Below are 16,751 nucleotides of genomic sequence, written 5' to 3'. Positions count from 1 at the left end.
CACTGCTTACATCCACTGCACTCTCAGTCATGCTGGCCCTGCCATTCCCCAAACCGTGCCCCGAGTTTGCTCTTTCTGAGCTCCAGGGCATTACTAGAACATATATTCCTGATAAAAAATTGGGAATAGCTGGAAATGAGGGCTTGGCAGCGTAAAATCTGCTGTGCCATTGGTACCAATCCATATTGCTACCATCAAGCAACAAAACAGAGTTGAAAATTGTGGTCTCCCCTGGCATTAAGGGTGAAGCCTCTGGAGACTGAACCACCCTCATTTGTCGGTGGGAGCCATGCACGCAGAGAAACGTCCGTTACACCGTACGCTGCATCTGCTGAAACTCTCATTACAGGCAGGGGGAATGTTTGCCCTGGTGCATCTGGAGTTGGTGCACTGCTCTTCACACATCTGGGGGAATTCTTGTTTCTCTGATTCTTTCCTTTGTTTTCCAAAGTTTAAGACCTTGGGATCCTTTGAATGACATTGCCCAATTTGAGAAGAATGGGATACTTCAGACCATGGAAAGACACTTATCCACAAGGACGTCAAACCACAAAATAACATGCATAAACAATCAAGTTACACGACACAAGGTAAAAAGCCTCTTTTGGGGAGTATAATATCCTTTGCGATTGATTAGACAGCCCTTTTCTGCAGCATTTTTATGCAATGACAGCATAAGCTGAAAGGCTTGTTCTGGGGAGATATAACTTACCTCTGTACACCTGTAATATTATGCCATCATTAAATAAAATTCGTAATTCTTGGTTGACATGTCCTGTCCTTTTTAGTTTTTTTCTTCCTATCCTGTGTTAGTAACACTGATGCTTATACTAGGTTCTGAACGCAGCTGAGCTGAAGGGCTCGGTGTTTCCAAATAAGATGTGAGCAAGGTGTTGGAGTATAAAACTGAGAGTCTGCAACTAAAGTTTCAGGACTTGTCATCTGCCTTTGTCACTTTCTCCTAGGCAAGACTTACACCCTCTGTCTGTCCTTTCTGTTAGAGGGATGATACTTTCACACTTCACGGCATTCATCTTTGGAGTAATTTATGTCATTCATAAAATGCTTTGTAAGTGTAGAACTGCTGAGGTAGTTAGATATAATCCATGCTACACTGAAGAACTCGTATCTTATTATAAGCATAGAGTTTTCTTTTGTAGCAGCCAAAATCTGAACATCTCTGAAACAATGGGGAAGTTTAGGTTCAAATTGGTTTTCAGACCCTCCAATAAGAAGGGTTTGAATCAACAAGTTCAGTTTACCCATCCTCGAGGTAGGAAGAAACTTTACAGAAAGCATCAGGAAATGAAATATGAGAGTTCTGTGATGCTTAAGTCCTGTGGGCACCTTCTGAAAAACCTTCCCTAAGAAATTTTGTTTGGAATTTTTCTTCTTTTCGTCCTTTCTCTTATGTATGATTGACGAGTAAGCAACTCAGCAAAATGACTATAAAATTCATCACTGGTATGATGAGTTTTTCTTTTTAAGCTAGGTCAAGAATAATTTGGATGAGTTTCCTAAAGATGTTACCATTTGAGAAAATTCTTCTGTACGGGGCACGTGTGTTTATCCTTAACTAGCTGCCTGGGGTTCAAAGACTAGGAGAAGCTGAGAAAGCAATCTGATTTCACAATCTCACAGATATTCCTCAGCACCCTGAGTGATATTTTCTAAAGCCAAACACAGGAATGTTCAATCTGACAGTGACCAAGTCTCTTTTAATCCCTATTTTGTCTAGAGGTCTGCCAAAGATTGCAGGCGCCGTAAAGCCAGTGATCAGCCATCCAACCACAGCCAGAACACAGAGAGCAGCTGCTCAACGCCAGAGTCTGTGCAGGAGCTGTCAGATGATGATGGCAAGTATTTGGGTATCACTGGGGCTGTCTTCAGTGCTCTTCTTCCCTGGATAGCTCATTCTGTGAACCAGGACACCTTCCAGCCTGGTTAATACTGCGAGCGCAGAGCCCACAGATGAATGCAGAGAATATTCTGCTTTTACATTTTCCTTACCTCTCCTCCTCTTTCTGCCTCGTGCTCTCCATGCCAACAAGGGCTTCCCAACTCCTGACATAAGCACGTTGGAAAAACATGCACTGAAATTCCAGTCAGATAGGACACAGGCCTAGTTTCTCATTCCCTTTTCTTGGCTTTTGTTGGAGGTGACCTTGAGTATTCCAGAGATGGGGGCAGGTGTGAGCACAGCCAGTTACTTGCTGGGTGAGCCTGGCTCGTGTTTAACCACCACCACCAGAGATGGTAACGCAAAATGTGATGTCCTTCAATACTTTGCCGCAGGGTTTGAAAGTCTGTGCGCTCAGTGCGGGAAAGAGATGACTCACTTGAAGGAAATACATTTGGCTGTCTTATCCCTACAGAGAGCCCAACAGGACATACACAGGTAACCATTTTCACTTATCAAAGCAATGATCATAATGGGCTAAAAATAACCTGTGGCATGTTAATTCCTCTGCTGTGGCCTTTGGATTGCCGTTATCAGCTGCTGGGTTGCAGTTAAAAACTGTTTCACTAGGTTACATATTAACACACCGGAAAGGCAAAACTAGGGCTTAGTGATAAAATCTCTCTTTATGGGGTAAAAAGCACACTTAGATTTGAAGGCACTCGCGGCTGCAAAAGAGTTTAGAGGGGCTGGACAAGGTGCTGGCTACAAATCTCTGCAAGGCAAGAAGGCCCTGGTCTCTTTTGTTGTCAGGTATTGAGTCTGCTACGAATTTGTCTGCTGAGTTTGCTGCAGAGATGCAGCCACCTAGTCGGAGCCCTGGGCTCCATGGGTGAAAAGCGCTAGCATTCCCACTCTTAGTGTAAATCGCCAGCTGTTGTGGCAGCGGTGTTTGAGGGAAGTGGTGATCACACGTGGTTAATGAATTACTGGCAAATCCTGAAGTACTGGGATCCCTCCCTGCGTGGAGACTCCGGGGCTCCGGGTGCACACACGTGTGAACACACGCCTGCCTCCTGCATGCAAATAAACCTATTGCTTTCTCTTCCAGAAACCTCAGTGCTCTGAACAAAAAATCCTTCCACAGGAAGGGCTCTTCTGAATGCTTCTTCCTGGACTCTCGCTGCTGGTTTCTCCTGTGCATCTTTCTCACATGCCAACTGTTCATTAATTATGTCTTCAAATAAAAGCACTACGTTTGGCAGCAATAACGATTCCTGGCTGCAGGAGGGGGGCCACTCGCGCAAGGAGCCCAGCGAGGCACCAAAGCACTTTAGAACCAATGCGGCAGAGGTGGAAGCAAGTTGAAAAACGAGGTGAAAAAGGGACCTAGGAACCTGCAAAACTTTGTTCCTCCGGATTACGTCATTTTTGCCTTTCACATGTACATCTTCAAGGACCTCTTAACCTGTATGGGCCTTAACGCTGAAGCCAAATGTAGCTTTAATTGTGCAATTTGTTTTCTATGTCTTGTCATTTTCTGATGCAATTAATAATTACCCAGCAGTATTGGTACCCCCAAAACGGTAAACACCCCAGCGTTTTGGAAGGGTCACACAGGCCTGTTTTATAGCTCTACGAGTTAGGGGGTGCAGCTGGTGAGCTGTAAAAAAATGATGTTCACGGTATCCATCCAGCTGCATTTAATTATGGGAGGGAGCAACACTTGGTCCAAAAAATTTACCTCCTGGGTATTAGGCCGCAATTTATTTTGTCAGCACACACAAAATGGAACCTCCGAATGTGTTTCGTTTTCCATCCCACAAGAACTGTAAATATGCACGATTTCCTAGAGCCGTTCCTCTTTAGGAAATGGGAAGTATTCGGTAAAAGCTCCTTGTCTTACAGAATTGATTCATGTCCTGGACCAGGCCCACGGAATGAAATGTCGGACATGCCTGTTTGTAAAACCTGGTCCCTTATTCTTATTGTTATTATTTGCTATATGGCTGTTTTATAATATCACACACTAGCATTGGAGAGGGGAATCATTGCCCTGGAATACGTGAAAAGAGTGGGAGCAAGTATGGGTGTATGTGTGTTCGATCATAGGCACATTTATTGTCAAAGGTCAGGAAGGAGGAAAGGTTTGACCACTGCATTGTTCAACTCTGTTAATAGTCTTCCTATTTTACAACTTTTTTTAAAGATTTGCAATATTTTCTGTAGACAGCAGACAATACTAAGCCTTTCTTTTCTGGCCTGAAGTAGTTCCAAGTGGTAAGTACTGCTATATATACAGCCTTAAAATACTTAGTGGTGGTGCCAGTCTGGGCTATCTTTCAATGTAAATGTTTCCAAATTTTTAACTACATTCCTCGTCATATTCCCCAGTTAGGGGAAACCTGTTTGTGCTTGATATGTTGAAATAAAACTACACACAACTTTCAATGACAGTTTACCTGAGACATTATTTGTGTGTTTGAACATGGTTTTGTATTTTATAGCATTTTACAAGTAGATAACTCTTAGGCCATGCTTTTCAGAAGGAAAACAACAGGAATAGGCCTGCAAGAGCTTCAGACAGAGACAGCAATTTAGAACAGAACTAGTATTTCGATATCCATCTGGCTCGAATTGACCAGGTCTTTTAATTGTAGCGACTTGCGCAAAATAGAAAGAAAAGTGCTTGCCTTGATTTTGAGGACTATCTTGTACGTGAGTGTGCAGACTTGTCTTTAGAAAACCTTAATAATAAGGAGGTAATTTGATTATAGTGAATAGGCAGTCCCATGGAGAGAAAAGTACAACTCTCCGACATGATTAGACAGGGTAAGAACCAGCATCTGGAGGTTTGAGTGAGAAATAAATCACAAATACTAAAGGGTGAGGCCGATTTCCTTATTAGCAAAAGGGTTCCAGAAAAACAAAGGATTCGTCATCCATGACATACTCAGTTGAGATGGGATGCCTTTTTGGAGGGCATCATCCTACTCATTCATTTCTGAGAAAATCTACCTATGCTATATGCAGTGTAAAACTGGGTGACAGTGAGTCCCTCTCACCTTTGGCTATGAAAGAACCATTTAAAATATGTCTTGCTACGCAAAGTCACTTATGAACCTTGAAAGCATTTGCTCCTAATGTTGTGCAAACATGTCTGCTAATTTCCTGCCTAAACCATCTCTCTTTGAACGTTCAGCAAGTCAGCACATCTCTGGCTTCCGTCAGCAGAACCTTCCTCATCACACAGGTTTCGCTTTGTATTAGAGCTAGTGACAGGACCCTCTCCTCTTCTGTAGGGGTATTTATATTTCCTGGGTACAAATACATTTCAGGTTTTAGAAGATAATTATTAAAAAAAAATAAAGGCAAAGAGAAGCAGTGTTGAACAGGAAGGCTTTGGTAGGTGTTAAGCAAATACTTGAAATTCCCTGGATTGCTTCCATTTTACCAAGGAATATGCACCCACAGGGGGTTTCACTGCGACTTGTTCCCACAGTCAGGTAAAACAAACGTTCTTACCACTGGAGGTGCAGTTGGATGAATGAAACTATTAACTTACATAAACTAATTACACATTAGCAGCAAAGGAGTTTCCAACATCTACTGCCGCAGGCGATTAAAAAATAATCTGGACAGAAAAAAAAAATCTGTACATCCTTGTGCCATAAGTTTTAAGGCAATTGCAACATCGGGATGTGACTGTTCCTATGTGTATGTAGGGGGTGAAAATTCTTTTTGGAGGAAAAGCACTGCCAGCAGCGCAGCTATTGCCAGCAGCAGTAGCTGCTGTTTTTCAACTTTTTCACCAACTTTTTCAAGTTGGGAACAATTCTAGGGATTACCCCCTCCCCCCAAAAAAAAAATCCCGATTAGGCTTGGGAGCTTTTGGGAAAATTCTGTTTCCCGCCTTCGCCGCTGCGGGTCATAATTAACGAGCGCCGAGGGGCGACGGGGCCGGGCCGCAGGTGCCGGCGCGGGCGCGTTGGGGCGGGCGGGGCGGATAAAGCGGCGGCGGCACCACCCCGGGGAGGTGCCGGAGCCAGCGCGGAGCGTGGCCGGGCCGGGCTGGGCTGGGCTGGGGCGCCGCCGCCGCCATGGGAGCCGGGGCGGCGCTGCTGCTGCTGCTGGTCGCGGTGAGTGCGGGGCCGGGCCGGGCCGGGCCGGGCTGGGCTCCCTTCCTCCCTGCGGCCAGGGGGGTCCCCTCTCGGGCGGGCGCCCCGGGCTCGGCCCGGCCGCGGCGCGAAGCGGCGGCGGCGACCCTTTTATTCCGCGCTCCCTGCAGTTTTTGAGGTCCCGAATTAACAAATCTCTCTGCCTTAAACCTAAGAAGGGGGAGAGAGAGTCTAGGTGAGGAGCTCCGCGGCATGCGGGAAGGAAATACCGCCCTAAATACGACCCCGAATCCTGTAATCCTGTAACGGGGCCGGTAACTCTGGAGTCTCCCGTAGGAGCAGCAGTTACTGTGGTTTTCTTGGTGGTTTTCCCCCTCTCGCCCCGTGAAAATTAAAATTACAAGTCGGGAATGAATCCCCTAATAGGACTCCCACTATCTAATTGCAAAAGTGGTGGTTTAGGAAGCTACGCAATTACAGAAAAGACTTTCAGTCCTCTGAAAGGAGTTGGGCAGAGATCGCTTCGGAAGCGCAGGAGAAGGGGCGAATACGTATGTTTGGCCTTTCAACTCCGAAATTCCCTGCTGAGAGCAATTAGCCACTTACTAGGCAGATGTGGCGCTTTGCTTTTTGTCCCTTCTACTCCTCCTTCCCTTTGTTTTTCCACCTTGTTTTGTATGTGTGTATTTTCAATTGATTTGTAGTTGTGGCCTGAAACCTGCTGCGTTTGGGATCTTTGTGCTTGTCTTGTTTGGAGCACTGAAGACCCAGGTGCTTTATAGGCTGATCATCTGATCCTCATTGCTACTTCATGTTACTTTCCTGAAAGTTTACTAAGAGGCATGTAGATCTCTACTGTTTTGTTTTCTTTTTTTTTTTTTTTAAAAAAGGCTCCTGTGGCTACAGTAAGTTATTTTTGTTCGTGACTCAACTTGCCTTTTTCTGATTAAGATATTAGACCTAGCAATAAATGTTCTCTGAAAACTGTTGGGCGTTTCCTCCATTTTGCCGAAGGAAGACTAGTGCTGATCCTTCTGAATTAAAAAGACAAGCGGAGGGAGGAAAAAGCGAAAATACCTTGCAGGCCTTGCTTATGCAAGGCACAAACTGTAGTTAATAGTGATGCCTCTGAAGTTTACTTGTGGTGAATTATTAAAGGGGATTGAAATTAAAATAAATGGAGGTGGGGGGGTCAGTGGCAGTGGCTTCCTAAAACCATTTTGCTGCTCCTTTTAAACTGCATCCTGCTGCTCTAACCCATCCTTTGTGATTGTAATTACTTCTGTGTTGAATACTTAGCAGAAATTAGTTCAGGTTTCCTCTGTGGCTTCCCCTGAACATCTGAATATGTTTTCAAGTCTTTGCAGGAACATCTCTGAGATGGTATCGTGTCTGGGGAAGATGATTCATTTGAAAATGCTCCTCTGTCTCTGCTGTAGGTTACACTGACAATCCCTGGAAATAGAGCAGATGAGTGTGATGAGGGAGAATACTTGCATGAAGGTTACTGCTGCAAATCTTGTCCAGCAGGTAAGACTTCAGGCAGTTATATTCTGATAAGAGCTGTTATTTTTTCCCTTTGAGATGATTGTGTTATTGTTTTTTGCGTTGCATATGGGTGAAAGCTTAAACCCAGCTGAAGCTGTGTTGGCTTTTTGGTGCTGTTAAGGCTGGGCTCCATCTTGAAGTGATGGTGGCGTCTTGCGCAATAGGAGATGACTGGGAGAGGTGCCTTGGCAGTGCGTCATAATCCCTGCTGGCTGTAGAGGAAGTGTTCAAAGGCGGTTTGTAATGATATTAGTCACTGAATGAAGAGCAGGCCCTGGAGGGATTCTGCTATTTCTATATCAGCATATAAAACTTCATTTTTGGCTCTGCTCCCACCTGATTTGGTGTGTGCAAAGCTAACGTAGCTTCACGCTAGGAAGCACCCTGCGCTTGAATAGTATCACAGGGCTACGGATCATATTTAAAGAGACCTCAAACTAAACAGATTCTTGTAAGCAGTACCCATTATGCCCCCTCAGGTGAGGTGGCTCCGTGCTGGACACCTTGGTGACTCCAAGTTGCAACGCGTATAGTCCAGTTCTCTCAAGCCCCCAGGAAGCCCTGTGCTTCCCACAAAGACCAGGCTGTCTGTTTTGGTCAGTGCAGTTCCTTGTCGGAGCTGCAAGCTGTGAACGTGCCTCCTGATGGTATTGTGCCAATCGGCTGACACAGAGCACCATTTCTTTGCAAGGAGGAGTTGAATGAACTTTGATCATATGTTGTAACAACCTGTTATGCTCCTTCATGTGCTAAATGATAGCTCAAGACTGCTGCTGCTGGTTCTCGTCTTCTACAGGTACTTATGTTGCTCAGCACTGCAATGCCTCACATGTGAGAGGAAGATGTGCCTCTTGCACCGAAGGAGAAGACTATACTGCTCATCCAAATGGCTTGGAAGAATGTTTGCCATGCAAGCAGTGCAAAGATGGTACTGAACAAAATTTTGATGGTATCCTAATCTCTGCACACCTTGCTTAAAGTGGGAAGCCTAACCCTCTGGTTTTTGCACTTCCAGTCATTGAAAATATTGAAAAAATAAACTGCCTTTATGGTTGGGGTATAATTCATGCGTAGTTGTGAAGAGCTGCAACTTTTACCTTGATTTTTGTAACTTATATTTTATTTTTAGATCAAATAACTTTGAGGATCTGCACTCTGACGCATGATACTGAATGTCAATGCAAACGAGGGTACTTCTGCCCTGCTGAGGGCTGTGAAATATGTCAGAAATGCAGTACAAAGTAAGAACAATAATGAGTATAAGCAATTGTTTTCCTTTTAGTAAACATGAAAAATAGGGCCTAATCCATGCCAATACCCAACGCTATTAATCTGTGAATAATTCAACGCTATTAATCTGTGAATAATTCAACGCTATTAATCTGTGAATAATTCAACGCTATTAATCTGTGAATAATTCAACGCTATTAATCTGTGAATAATTCAACGCTATTAATCTGTGAATAATTCCCTTAAAACCAATGGCATTATTCATGCTTTTAAGTTTTAGAGTATACAAGGTTGAGACCTAGAAAGATACAGTTTTCAGTACTGTTAAGCTTGTTGCTTATGGCTGTCTGCTTACACACTTGTCATGTCTTTAGATTTGTACTTCCCCACATACACACTGGAATGAGCTTTGTAGTTGCTTTCAGTAGCAATCAACTCAAAAGTTCAAGAGTAGAACTACCTGTTGAAAGAGACTATGCTTGAATAATGCATCTACTGGTGTTCCCCCTCCTCCCCCCCCCCCCCATTAGTGGCTAACATGCATAAATGTTTAACTTGCCTTGCTGCTACTTAATCTTGTGGTATCTTAAGTTGTGTAAAGGTGCACCTCTAACAAAATACTGCTTTATGCATGTTCTGCTCATCTTTCTAAGTTCTGCCTGAAAGCAGGCCTGAGCAGAATTGCATATCTGGCTTGGAAACGTCAATACAACTGTCTTTCCTTCTGCTTCAGATGCCCGGAAGGGAAAGAAATTGTTCAGAACTGCAATGCTACGATGGACCTAGGGTGTGGCTTACCTGGTCAAGGTCTGGTACATAACTACCACTCAGCTTGGTCTGTTTGATCTCTGCCTTCCAGTGAATAACAGAAGCAGCCTGTAAAACAGAGGCTTGAACTATTGTAATGTTTAAAGAGCTTCTATATTTCAGTCTGGGGGCTACTTGCCAAAGACAAGTTATTGAAGGGGTTGTAGTGACAAACCATCCTACTAGCTTAAATTTCACTGCAAGCAAAAGAATGCCTTGATGGGAAAAGTGTTACATATTGCCAGGGTTTTCAAATCTGTAACAAGCGATGCTATTTCAAGTTACAGATAGTAAAATGGTTTCTTTAGTGTTCCATGTTAGTCCCAGAAGTACTCACCCTGCTGGTGGGTACGTTCCCTCAGACTAGAGGAGGAAGAAATGAGCATTACTGATATTTTAGTGCATGAAGCACTTTGCCATCTTTGCACGCTTGTTTCATGTTTCTGTTTTTCTTCTGAAAGCCTTGTAGAACTGGTACTGCAGCTCTATACAGAAGCCATAACCGCTGGTGGGACAACAGTGTGCAATGTGAACCAGTACTTATATTGGTTAACAGTCCCAGTTTCTTTCCTGGGACAAAAGCTAGCTAGGTTGTTACACTAGTGCTGAATATAGATTGCTCTCTAGAGCAAGAGTTAAGACTATCATTCTTGCCCTTCAGAGTACTTGTGCATTGTTGTTCATGGGCTGCTTCAGTTCTTCGAGTATTCATTTATTTCTTATTTCTTTTGCAGGAAATGCATCTTTTATTTGGGTTATCATAGCTGGTTCTGTCTGTGTCATTTTGGTGCTGTTCTTCTTTATATTTAGAAAGCTGAAGAGTGATAAAGGTAATAGTCTTTACTATCCATAAACTTTCCAGAACTAGACAAGGCATGCACTGAGGCCTCCCCTTGTGTCTTATGTTGCTTTACAGGGAAACTCTTTAACTGAAATAAGATGGAGACTAGCTATGTTCAGTAAATAAAGCGTGTAAAGCTTGACTAAGAGATTGCTTACGTCCCTGAATAGATGCCTTAGTTTCAAAGTAAGATTAGCTTAAGGTCCTTTAAAGGAATTCTACCTACTTGCATTTTCTTTTGGTTAAAAAACACTGAGGAAAGATCTGTATGTGAGTTCAGAGGAATGGGACAAGAAGCAGCAACTAGTTAGATCACTGATTTATTTCACTTGGTATGTTTGGCTATGGAGGTTTTTTCTCCTTTTTCCTTCTAAATTATTGCCTTGGCTTCACTTCAGCTTCTTAAATGTGAATGTTAGCCAGGCTGAGTCTTGTGTGAATTCACTGCCTTTAGTTATAGAAGATGGATGTATTTTCTTGGGGTGGGGATGGGGAACCTTTTCTTTCCATTACTGTATAGTGAAGTATTTTGTCCACTAGTTTAGACAAGAACATTGCTGAAAATAGTTCTGAGTCTTGAACAATAAACTTTGTTCAAAAGTTGGCTTTTGATTGTGCTGTGGTAGAAGCAACACAAAAGCAGACACGTAGTAATATCCCATGAATGCCCTAAGAATCATAGGGATTCTCTTCTCTTTCCCCCTCTTTGGAAAGAGGGGCTTAAAAGCTGAATAGCATCTCAATAAAATATAGACCTTAAGTAGAACCATTTATCTGTCCTCTGTATGAAGGAACAGTGTTTGTGTGCTGTTAGAAGCTGAAGGTGGTACTGTTGTGATACTGACAGTCTGAGGAAACTAAATTGCTTGTATTAAAACTTTGATTCATGTTGTGACACTTACAAATTCAGCTATATTTAATTTGCTGCAATTTCCGTAAGTTACTTATACATTTATCTTATTTTTCCAGCCACTTCAATAAGTAAAGATGCAGAGAGAGGTCTGGTAAGTATATAATGGTTGAAGTGTTTAACCTCAAAAGCTGTGTGCAAGCAACTAAAATATTGCTTAATTGTACCTGATACATAGCTCTTATTCGTCTTGTTGTAGACCTCTGGTAGGGTGTGTTCCCAAGATACAACAGGCTGTGATTCATACAGGGCCGGATGCTAATAAGGGCCTGATGTGTTCATTAGTTGCATGTATCCACTGCAGCTGGCCTTTCCAGCACTTTCTTGCAAACATTCCAGTGCCTGTGGCCAGAATGTTCTGCAAGTGGGGCAGAATTAGTCCAAGTGCTAGCTCTTACTTCATACTGTCTCCAAATGATGTTTTGATCCAGGTAGTCATCTTTGCTGCTTCATGCTTGTTTTCCCCAGTGAATGCCAGCTACCAGTTTCCAACATGCTGATGTTGCAGCTTTTCTTGCATTTTGGATACAAGACTTCTTCATAAGACTATTTCTCCTGATTCAGCAGACAAAGTTACTGGGTCTTCTGCCTTTAGTGTCTTGTTGCAAGCCACAGACTAGGACCTTGCAATCTAACTTCCTGGTCTTAGACTGTCCCATCAGATAATCAAGATTCTCCTCAAGGGCAAGGGGTTGAGGTGCTGGGTTCAGTGCATGCCAGTTCAGGAGTATGTCCCTGGAAAGAGTTTACAGAGCTTTGTTGATGGCACATGTTCCACTTTTAAAGATAGTTTCTCCTTGCCTCCTGTAGTCAAAAACAATTCTAGAACTAATTTTAACTCCAAAGTTCTCCCACACAGCATGAAAAGTTTTACTCATCAGTGACTTACTGCCACTTTTGGTTTTTAGCCTCTCTGTTTAGAAGTTACACTCCTAATAGTACAGCAAGGTAGAAATGTCTTATTGACTGTAAGAGTGAAAAAAAACATAGCTCATAACACCAGCCTGCTAAACAAAAAACTGGCTTAATGAGAATCTAAGAAAAGCATCCAAATTCCTCCCTTGGTGCACACACAACACATGCTTTTCCCTGCTGCCTGCTTTGTCCTACACCAACACAAGTACTACTCACCCTATTCGTGAGCTGTTGTCTCACCTACTAGTTAGACACTTCAAGTAACTGAAGTGCACTTTAGTTATTTCACAAATATTTGAAGACTGAAAGAATAGAATTGAAAGATCTGTTTAAAAACATCACCTTTAACTCTTCTCTCTTTTTTTTTTAAGGTCCATAAGTGGCTCAGATATCTGAATCACCCATTGGGTTTTGTTGGGTTGTGTCTTCCCCTACGCCCTGGCCAGATTTGCAACGCTTCATATATTCGTAGAAGCTGATGAAGGAACATGATAGAAAACCTGGTCAAAACACTGTAGCATAGGCAAATATAACATCTCTTTGAATAAAACTTCAGTAGGTTAATACAATCACAAATTGGTATGTGGTGACATGTAGCTTTGAGATAATTGTCACAAATCTGAGTTGCAATATCTACTTACTTGGAGTATTCATGGTATGCTACTTCAGCAAAAGTGTGTTTACTAAGGAGAATTATACTGATTCAGTCCTGAGACAAGGCCTTTGGGCACCAGTGTACTATCCTTTCCAAAGAAGTACCAGTGGACTTCCACTGCTGTAGACAAAATATATATTGATACCTTATTTCCTTCCAAAGTAGAGCAGCAGCTAGTCATGCTGTAAATCTTCAGTCACTAACTACCAATTTATGACCTATGCTGTATAAGTAAGAGCAACTTGACTAACCTGTTTCCACCTGAAAGAGAAAGTGGATTCAATGAAAATGTATGACTACATGGGTGATGAGGGCTGGTTTCTCTCACATCCATGCCTTCACGTGCTGTCAGTCACATAGTTGTATCACATGCAGGTCACTAACCCTGAACAAACAAAGAAAACACTCTGGCTTACACTGATGGGGGAACTGTACCTTAACAAACAAGTCTTAATGGATGAACATAATACTGGCTCTCACTTTCCACCTTTTTTTAAAAAAAAAAAAAAAAAAAAGAAAAAAAACTTTCTGGTTTCAACACTAGCTGACTTTCAAGTAGCTCTACTTCAGTATACATTGGAGGTCTTGGTAGTTATCCGCTTCCTGAGGGGTCACCATCAGCCTGAGATGAAGTTGTACCCCATGGCATAAGCTTGTTTGATGCATTGACAATGCCAAAAATGATGACCCTATCTTGCTTCCTTCTTTTTGCCCCTTCACTAAAGCTATCCAATACAAATGGGTGCTCACTGGAATCTTTGAACTAATTAACTTTGTGGCTCTGACAGAAAAAATAACTTGGGGGTAGGGAGGGAAGCTAGGAGACTCGTACGAAGCTGATGTGCTGTATCAGCTTAGTAAAAGCTTTGAGAAGACCCCTATCACCATTAGCAGCCTGTGAGGTCAGCTCAGGTGCAGCATGCAGTATAATCTCTTCTCCTTTTGTCTCGGAAGGGGTTCAGCCTTTCTATGTCTAGTGAGGAACAAGCACTAGTATGCTCCACTGAAGATATTACAAAAGATTTTCTTCACTTGTTATGGAGGTAGCTTGTGAGCTTTACCTGCAGTCTACTGGGAGCGGAACAGCCAGCAGGATGGAGCATTTAGACTAAAGCCATCTGAAGTCCAAATCTGTAAAGGCTGTAACTTTTGCGTATTTAACTCTGCCACATTAGCAGATCTCCTATCATTTCTCTTACATCCAATGACTTAAACTATTCCTTTTCCTTCCTTCTAGACTATCCTTGAAAACCTACCTCTGAAATATCCTAGAAATAGAATATGTTCTTATTCTTTACAGGAGTCTGAGGCCAGTACTGAAAGTCTTATTTTATCCGAAGTGGAGACAGCTGCAAATAATGCAGCCAGCACAGAGAATGAGAAGCCTGGGGAGAACCTGGAAGATCAAGCACATACCAGCATTAACTCAGAACTGGGAAACGAATCGCCAGAGGATAGCAGTGCTGGGCTTTCTGAGAGAAACACCTTTCTGCCCAGCAGGTTGAGGTGCCAAAAAGAAAGGTTTGGGAAGAGGATCAAAGGGTCTTCATCAGCAGCAAAAACAAGGCAGACTCCTACTTTTCATCCAAATGCTTGGTCTAACGTGGCGAGTGGTAGGATGCCAGCAAATCATGCGGTAAGTGGAAAAGTTCTCGGCGTATGTTCCTTGACAGATGTGTAATCTCAGTTAAGTTTTTAACTACCATCTGATTAATAGATGCTATTTTCAGGCAGAATGATAGGGAGGAGGGGGGGGGTTTACTTTAAAGATTTAGTAGAAAAGCCTGGGAAATGATATCTTGCGAAAGCAAACTTAAATCCCTCATTTAATCTGCTACTTCTCTCTCAATCTCCCCTTTCAGTATTTACATAGAAGTCAGTCTTTTGTAATAGCAGTAAACGTGTTACTTTGCTTCACTTATCAGCCAGTAGCACAGCTGTTCTCAGCATGCAGTTCTCTTTATTTATTCAAATACTTAATCTCAGTTGTGCTGTGAAACTGTCCCTCTTGCCCCCCCCCCCCACTGTATTGGGTTATGTATTGTGAAAGAAAGCTATCAAGTGGCTCAGGAATAATTGCTGTAAGCGAATAAATTGTTCTGATCTGCTGGAATAACGGTCCAATTTCATGTTACAGGTAAAAGAACCAAAGTATCAAATAATAGTTAAAGATCTTTCTCAAAAGGGTAAGTGTTACAGAGATGGACAATACTTGGAAAGTGATTTGCTTTCTCCTGTTCACTTTACTCAAGGAATAGTTTAGGGAGGCTAATGAGTATTGTTTGAAGCTAGAAGGCTTTCAGTTTATTGTGAAATACACTGAAACAGGGTTGTTACTGCATTTGAGAAAGTAATTCATAATCACTGTGGTGGATTTTTCTTCCTTAAAACAAGACTTTTCTGCACTGGATTATAATGCAGTTGTGCTTTTAAGAGTAAGTACGGTTCTGAGTTACTTTTTTTGTTTGTTTTTAAAAAAGTCTGCATTCCAACAGTGGAATTTACCTTAATGACTGGGATGTAGGTCAGAGCAGTAGATCTTTCTGTCAAATGTCCACTCAAATGGTAGACAGCATTGAATCCCTGCACGTGTCCGTAACCAGGAAGTTGATGTGTCTGGATCTCCAGGTGAAAGGCTTTGCTCACACTAGCCTTGGCATGGCAAACCTATACCAGTAGTGTAGCGAAGTGGTTGCAGCCTTGTCATTGAAGAGCCCTGTTAAGAGTAAACAAAGTCAGGAAGGCCAATGAAATGTCTACCCAAAACACTTTTACTGAATGGTATCTCATCTTAAGAGACTACTTAAAGATTTAAAATATGTAGACTGATCCCTTTAGCTTTTTTGTAAGATGACTTTGAGAAAGAAACCTATTTGTTATCCTTTTTAGGCGCTAACTTCATTGCTGCTATTTGGCCTGTGCATGTATTTGCTTAAAATATATGTGCTTGTACTAGTTTTTCTATTAGTTTTTAACTGTCTAAAATAACCTAACCTGATCTTTTTTTTTCTTTCAGAACTGAGAGATAGCTTTTGGGCTTTTATAAATGAAGTACCACCAAAAAAATGGAGGTGGCTTATGAGAACTCATCTGAAGGAGAATGATATTGATAAAATTATTTATGACCACCCTAATGACATAAGGGAGCAAAATTATCAGATGCTTCTCATCTGGAAAAACACACTGGGAGAGAAACAATCTATTATTAAGTTACTGGATGAGTTAAGGCATCTAGATACCAAGGCTTATGATAATGTATTGAACTCTTTAAAAAGTAATAACATAACTAAGTTACAGGTCACAGATTAACATTTTTAAATCGACTTTATAAATGTTTCTGTACATACGTGTCTATGAACTTTCTATATACGAGGATGTCAACAGACTACTAGTAAAACTAATAGCGTTGACTTCAGGATATCCTCTTACCTTTCAGTGACTCAGGGAGTTAAAAGTGCCTTGACGCGGTCAGTGGTTAGCCGTGGCAAGGACTCCGGTTGTGATGTTCACTAAGGTCTTTTGGGTTGTACTGTATTAAACTCAGGTACCAGATGGCAAGGCATGAGGCGCTTCGGCTGGCTTTTCCTCCGTGCGCCTGTGAGCATGGACTGTGCCTTACCCAGCCGTATGCAGTAAGCTGTGACGGGTGTCATTTTTTGAGAGCAGAAACGCTGTTATTCTTTTGAGAGGATCGGCTGTATTGGTTTTTGAAACAATCCTGTTTTCTTTGTGTTAAGAGAGTAAGCCTTTGGTATCCTAAGAACTGTTATTTCTTGATACGGCAATAAAACCAAGTGGAGCCAGAAGCACGGGGCGCCCGTACGACC

At 42.3% G+C, this 16,751-nt stretch overlaps 2 protein-coding genes across 15 annotated transcripts in view; both read left to right on the top strand.

Annotated features, from left to right (window-relative positions):
- The window catches only part of OSBPL5 (oxysterol binding protein like 5), a 134,534-nt gene extending 130,183 nt beyond the window's left edge, over positions 1-4,351 (top strand). For all 13 annotated transcript variants that reach the window (XM_068944842.1, XM_009674447.2, XM_068944840.1 and 10 more), the window contains 4 exons: positions 452-590; positions 1,739-1,856; positions 2,296-2,398; positions 3,012-4,351. In XM_068944842.1, coding sequence (XP_068800943.1) covers positions 452-590; positions 1,739-1,856; positions 2,296-2,398; positions 3,012-3,147 — 496 coding nt within the window. In that variant the 3' untranslated portion in view covers positions 3,148-4,351. The remainder of the gene's footprint in view (positions 1-451; positions 591-1,738; positions 1,857-2,295; positions 2,399-3,011) is intronic.
- A 1,573-nt stretch (positions 4,352-5,924) lies between these two features.
- LOC104143788 (tumor necrosis factor receptor superfamily member 6) lies at positions 5,925-16,746 on the top strand. 2 transcript variants are annotated; one of them, XM_068944837.1, is made up of 10 exons: positions 5,925-6,039; positions 7,458-7,548; positions 8,363-8,494; positions 8,696-8,807; positions 9,530-9,603; positions 10,338-10,433; positions 11,414-11,448; positions 14,225-14,560; positions 15,062-15,110; positions 15,941-16,746. In XM_068944837.1, exons 1-10 carry the CDS (start codon positions 6,001-6,003, stop codon positions 16,231-16,233), a joined length of 1,257 nt encoding a protein of 418 aa, XP_068800938.1. In that variant the 5' UTR covers positions 5,925-6,000; the 3' UTR covers positions 16,234-16,746. The 2 variants fall into 2 exon arrangements, with proteins under 2 accessions (XP_068800938.1, XP_009672777.1); XM_009674482.2 differs by lacking the exon at positions 5,925-6,039 and adding an exon at positions 6,371-6,569 and having other exon boundaries at positions 15,941-16,745.
- Positions 16,747-16,751: the final 5 nt, after the last annotated feature.

Source organism: Struthio camelus, chromosome 5, assembly GCF_040807025.1.
Source record: "Struthio camelus isolate bStrCam1 chromosome 5, bStrCam1.hap1, whole genome shotgun sequence".
Taxonomy (NCBI): Eukaryota; Metazoa; Chordata; class Aves; order Struthioniformes; family Struthionidae; genus Struthio; species Struthio camelus.
Note: the sequence above shows the minus strand (reverse complement) of the source record. Positions and strands in the feature narration are given on the sequence as shown.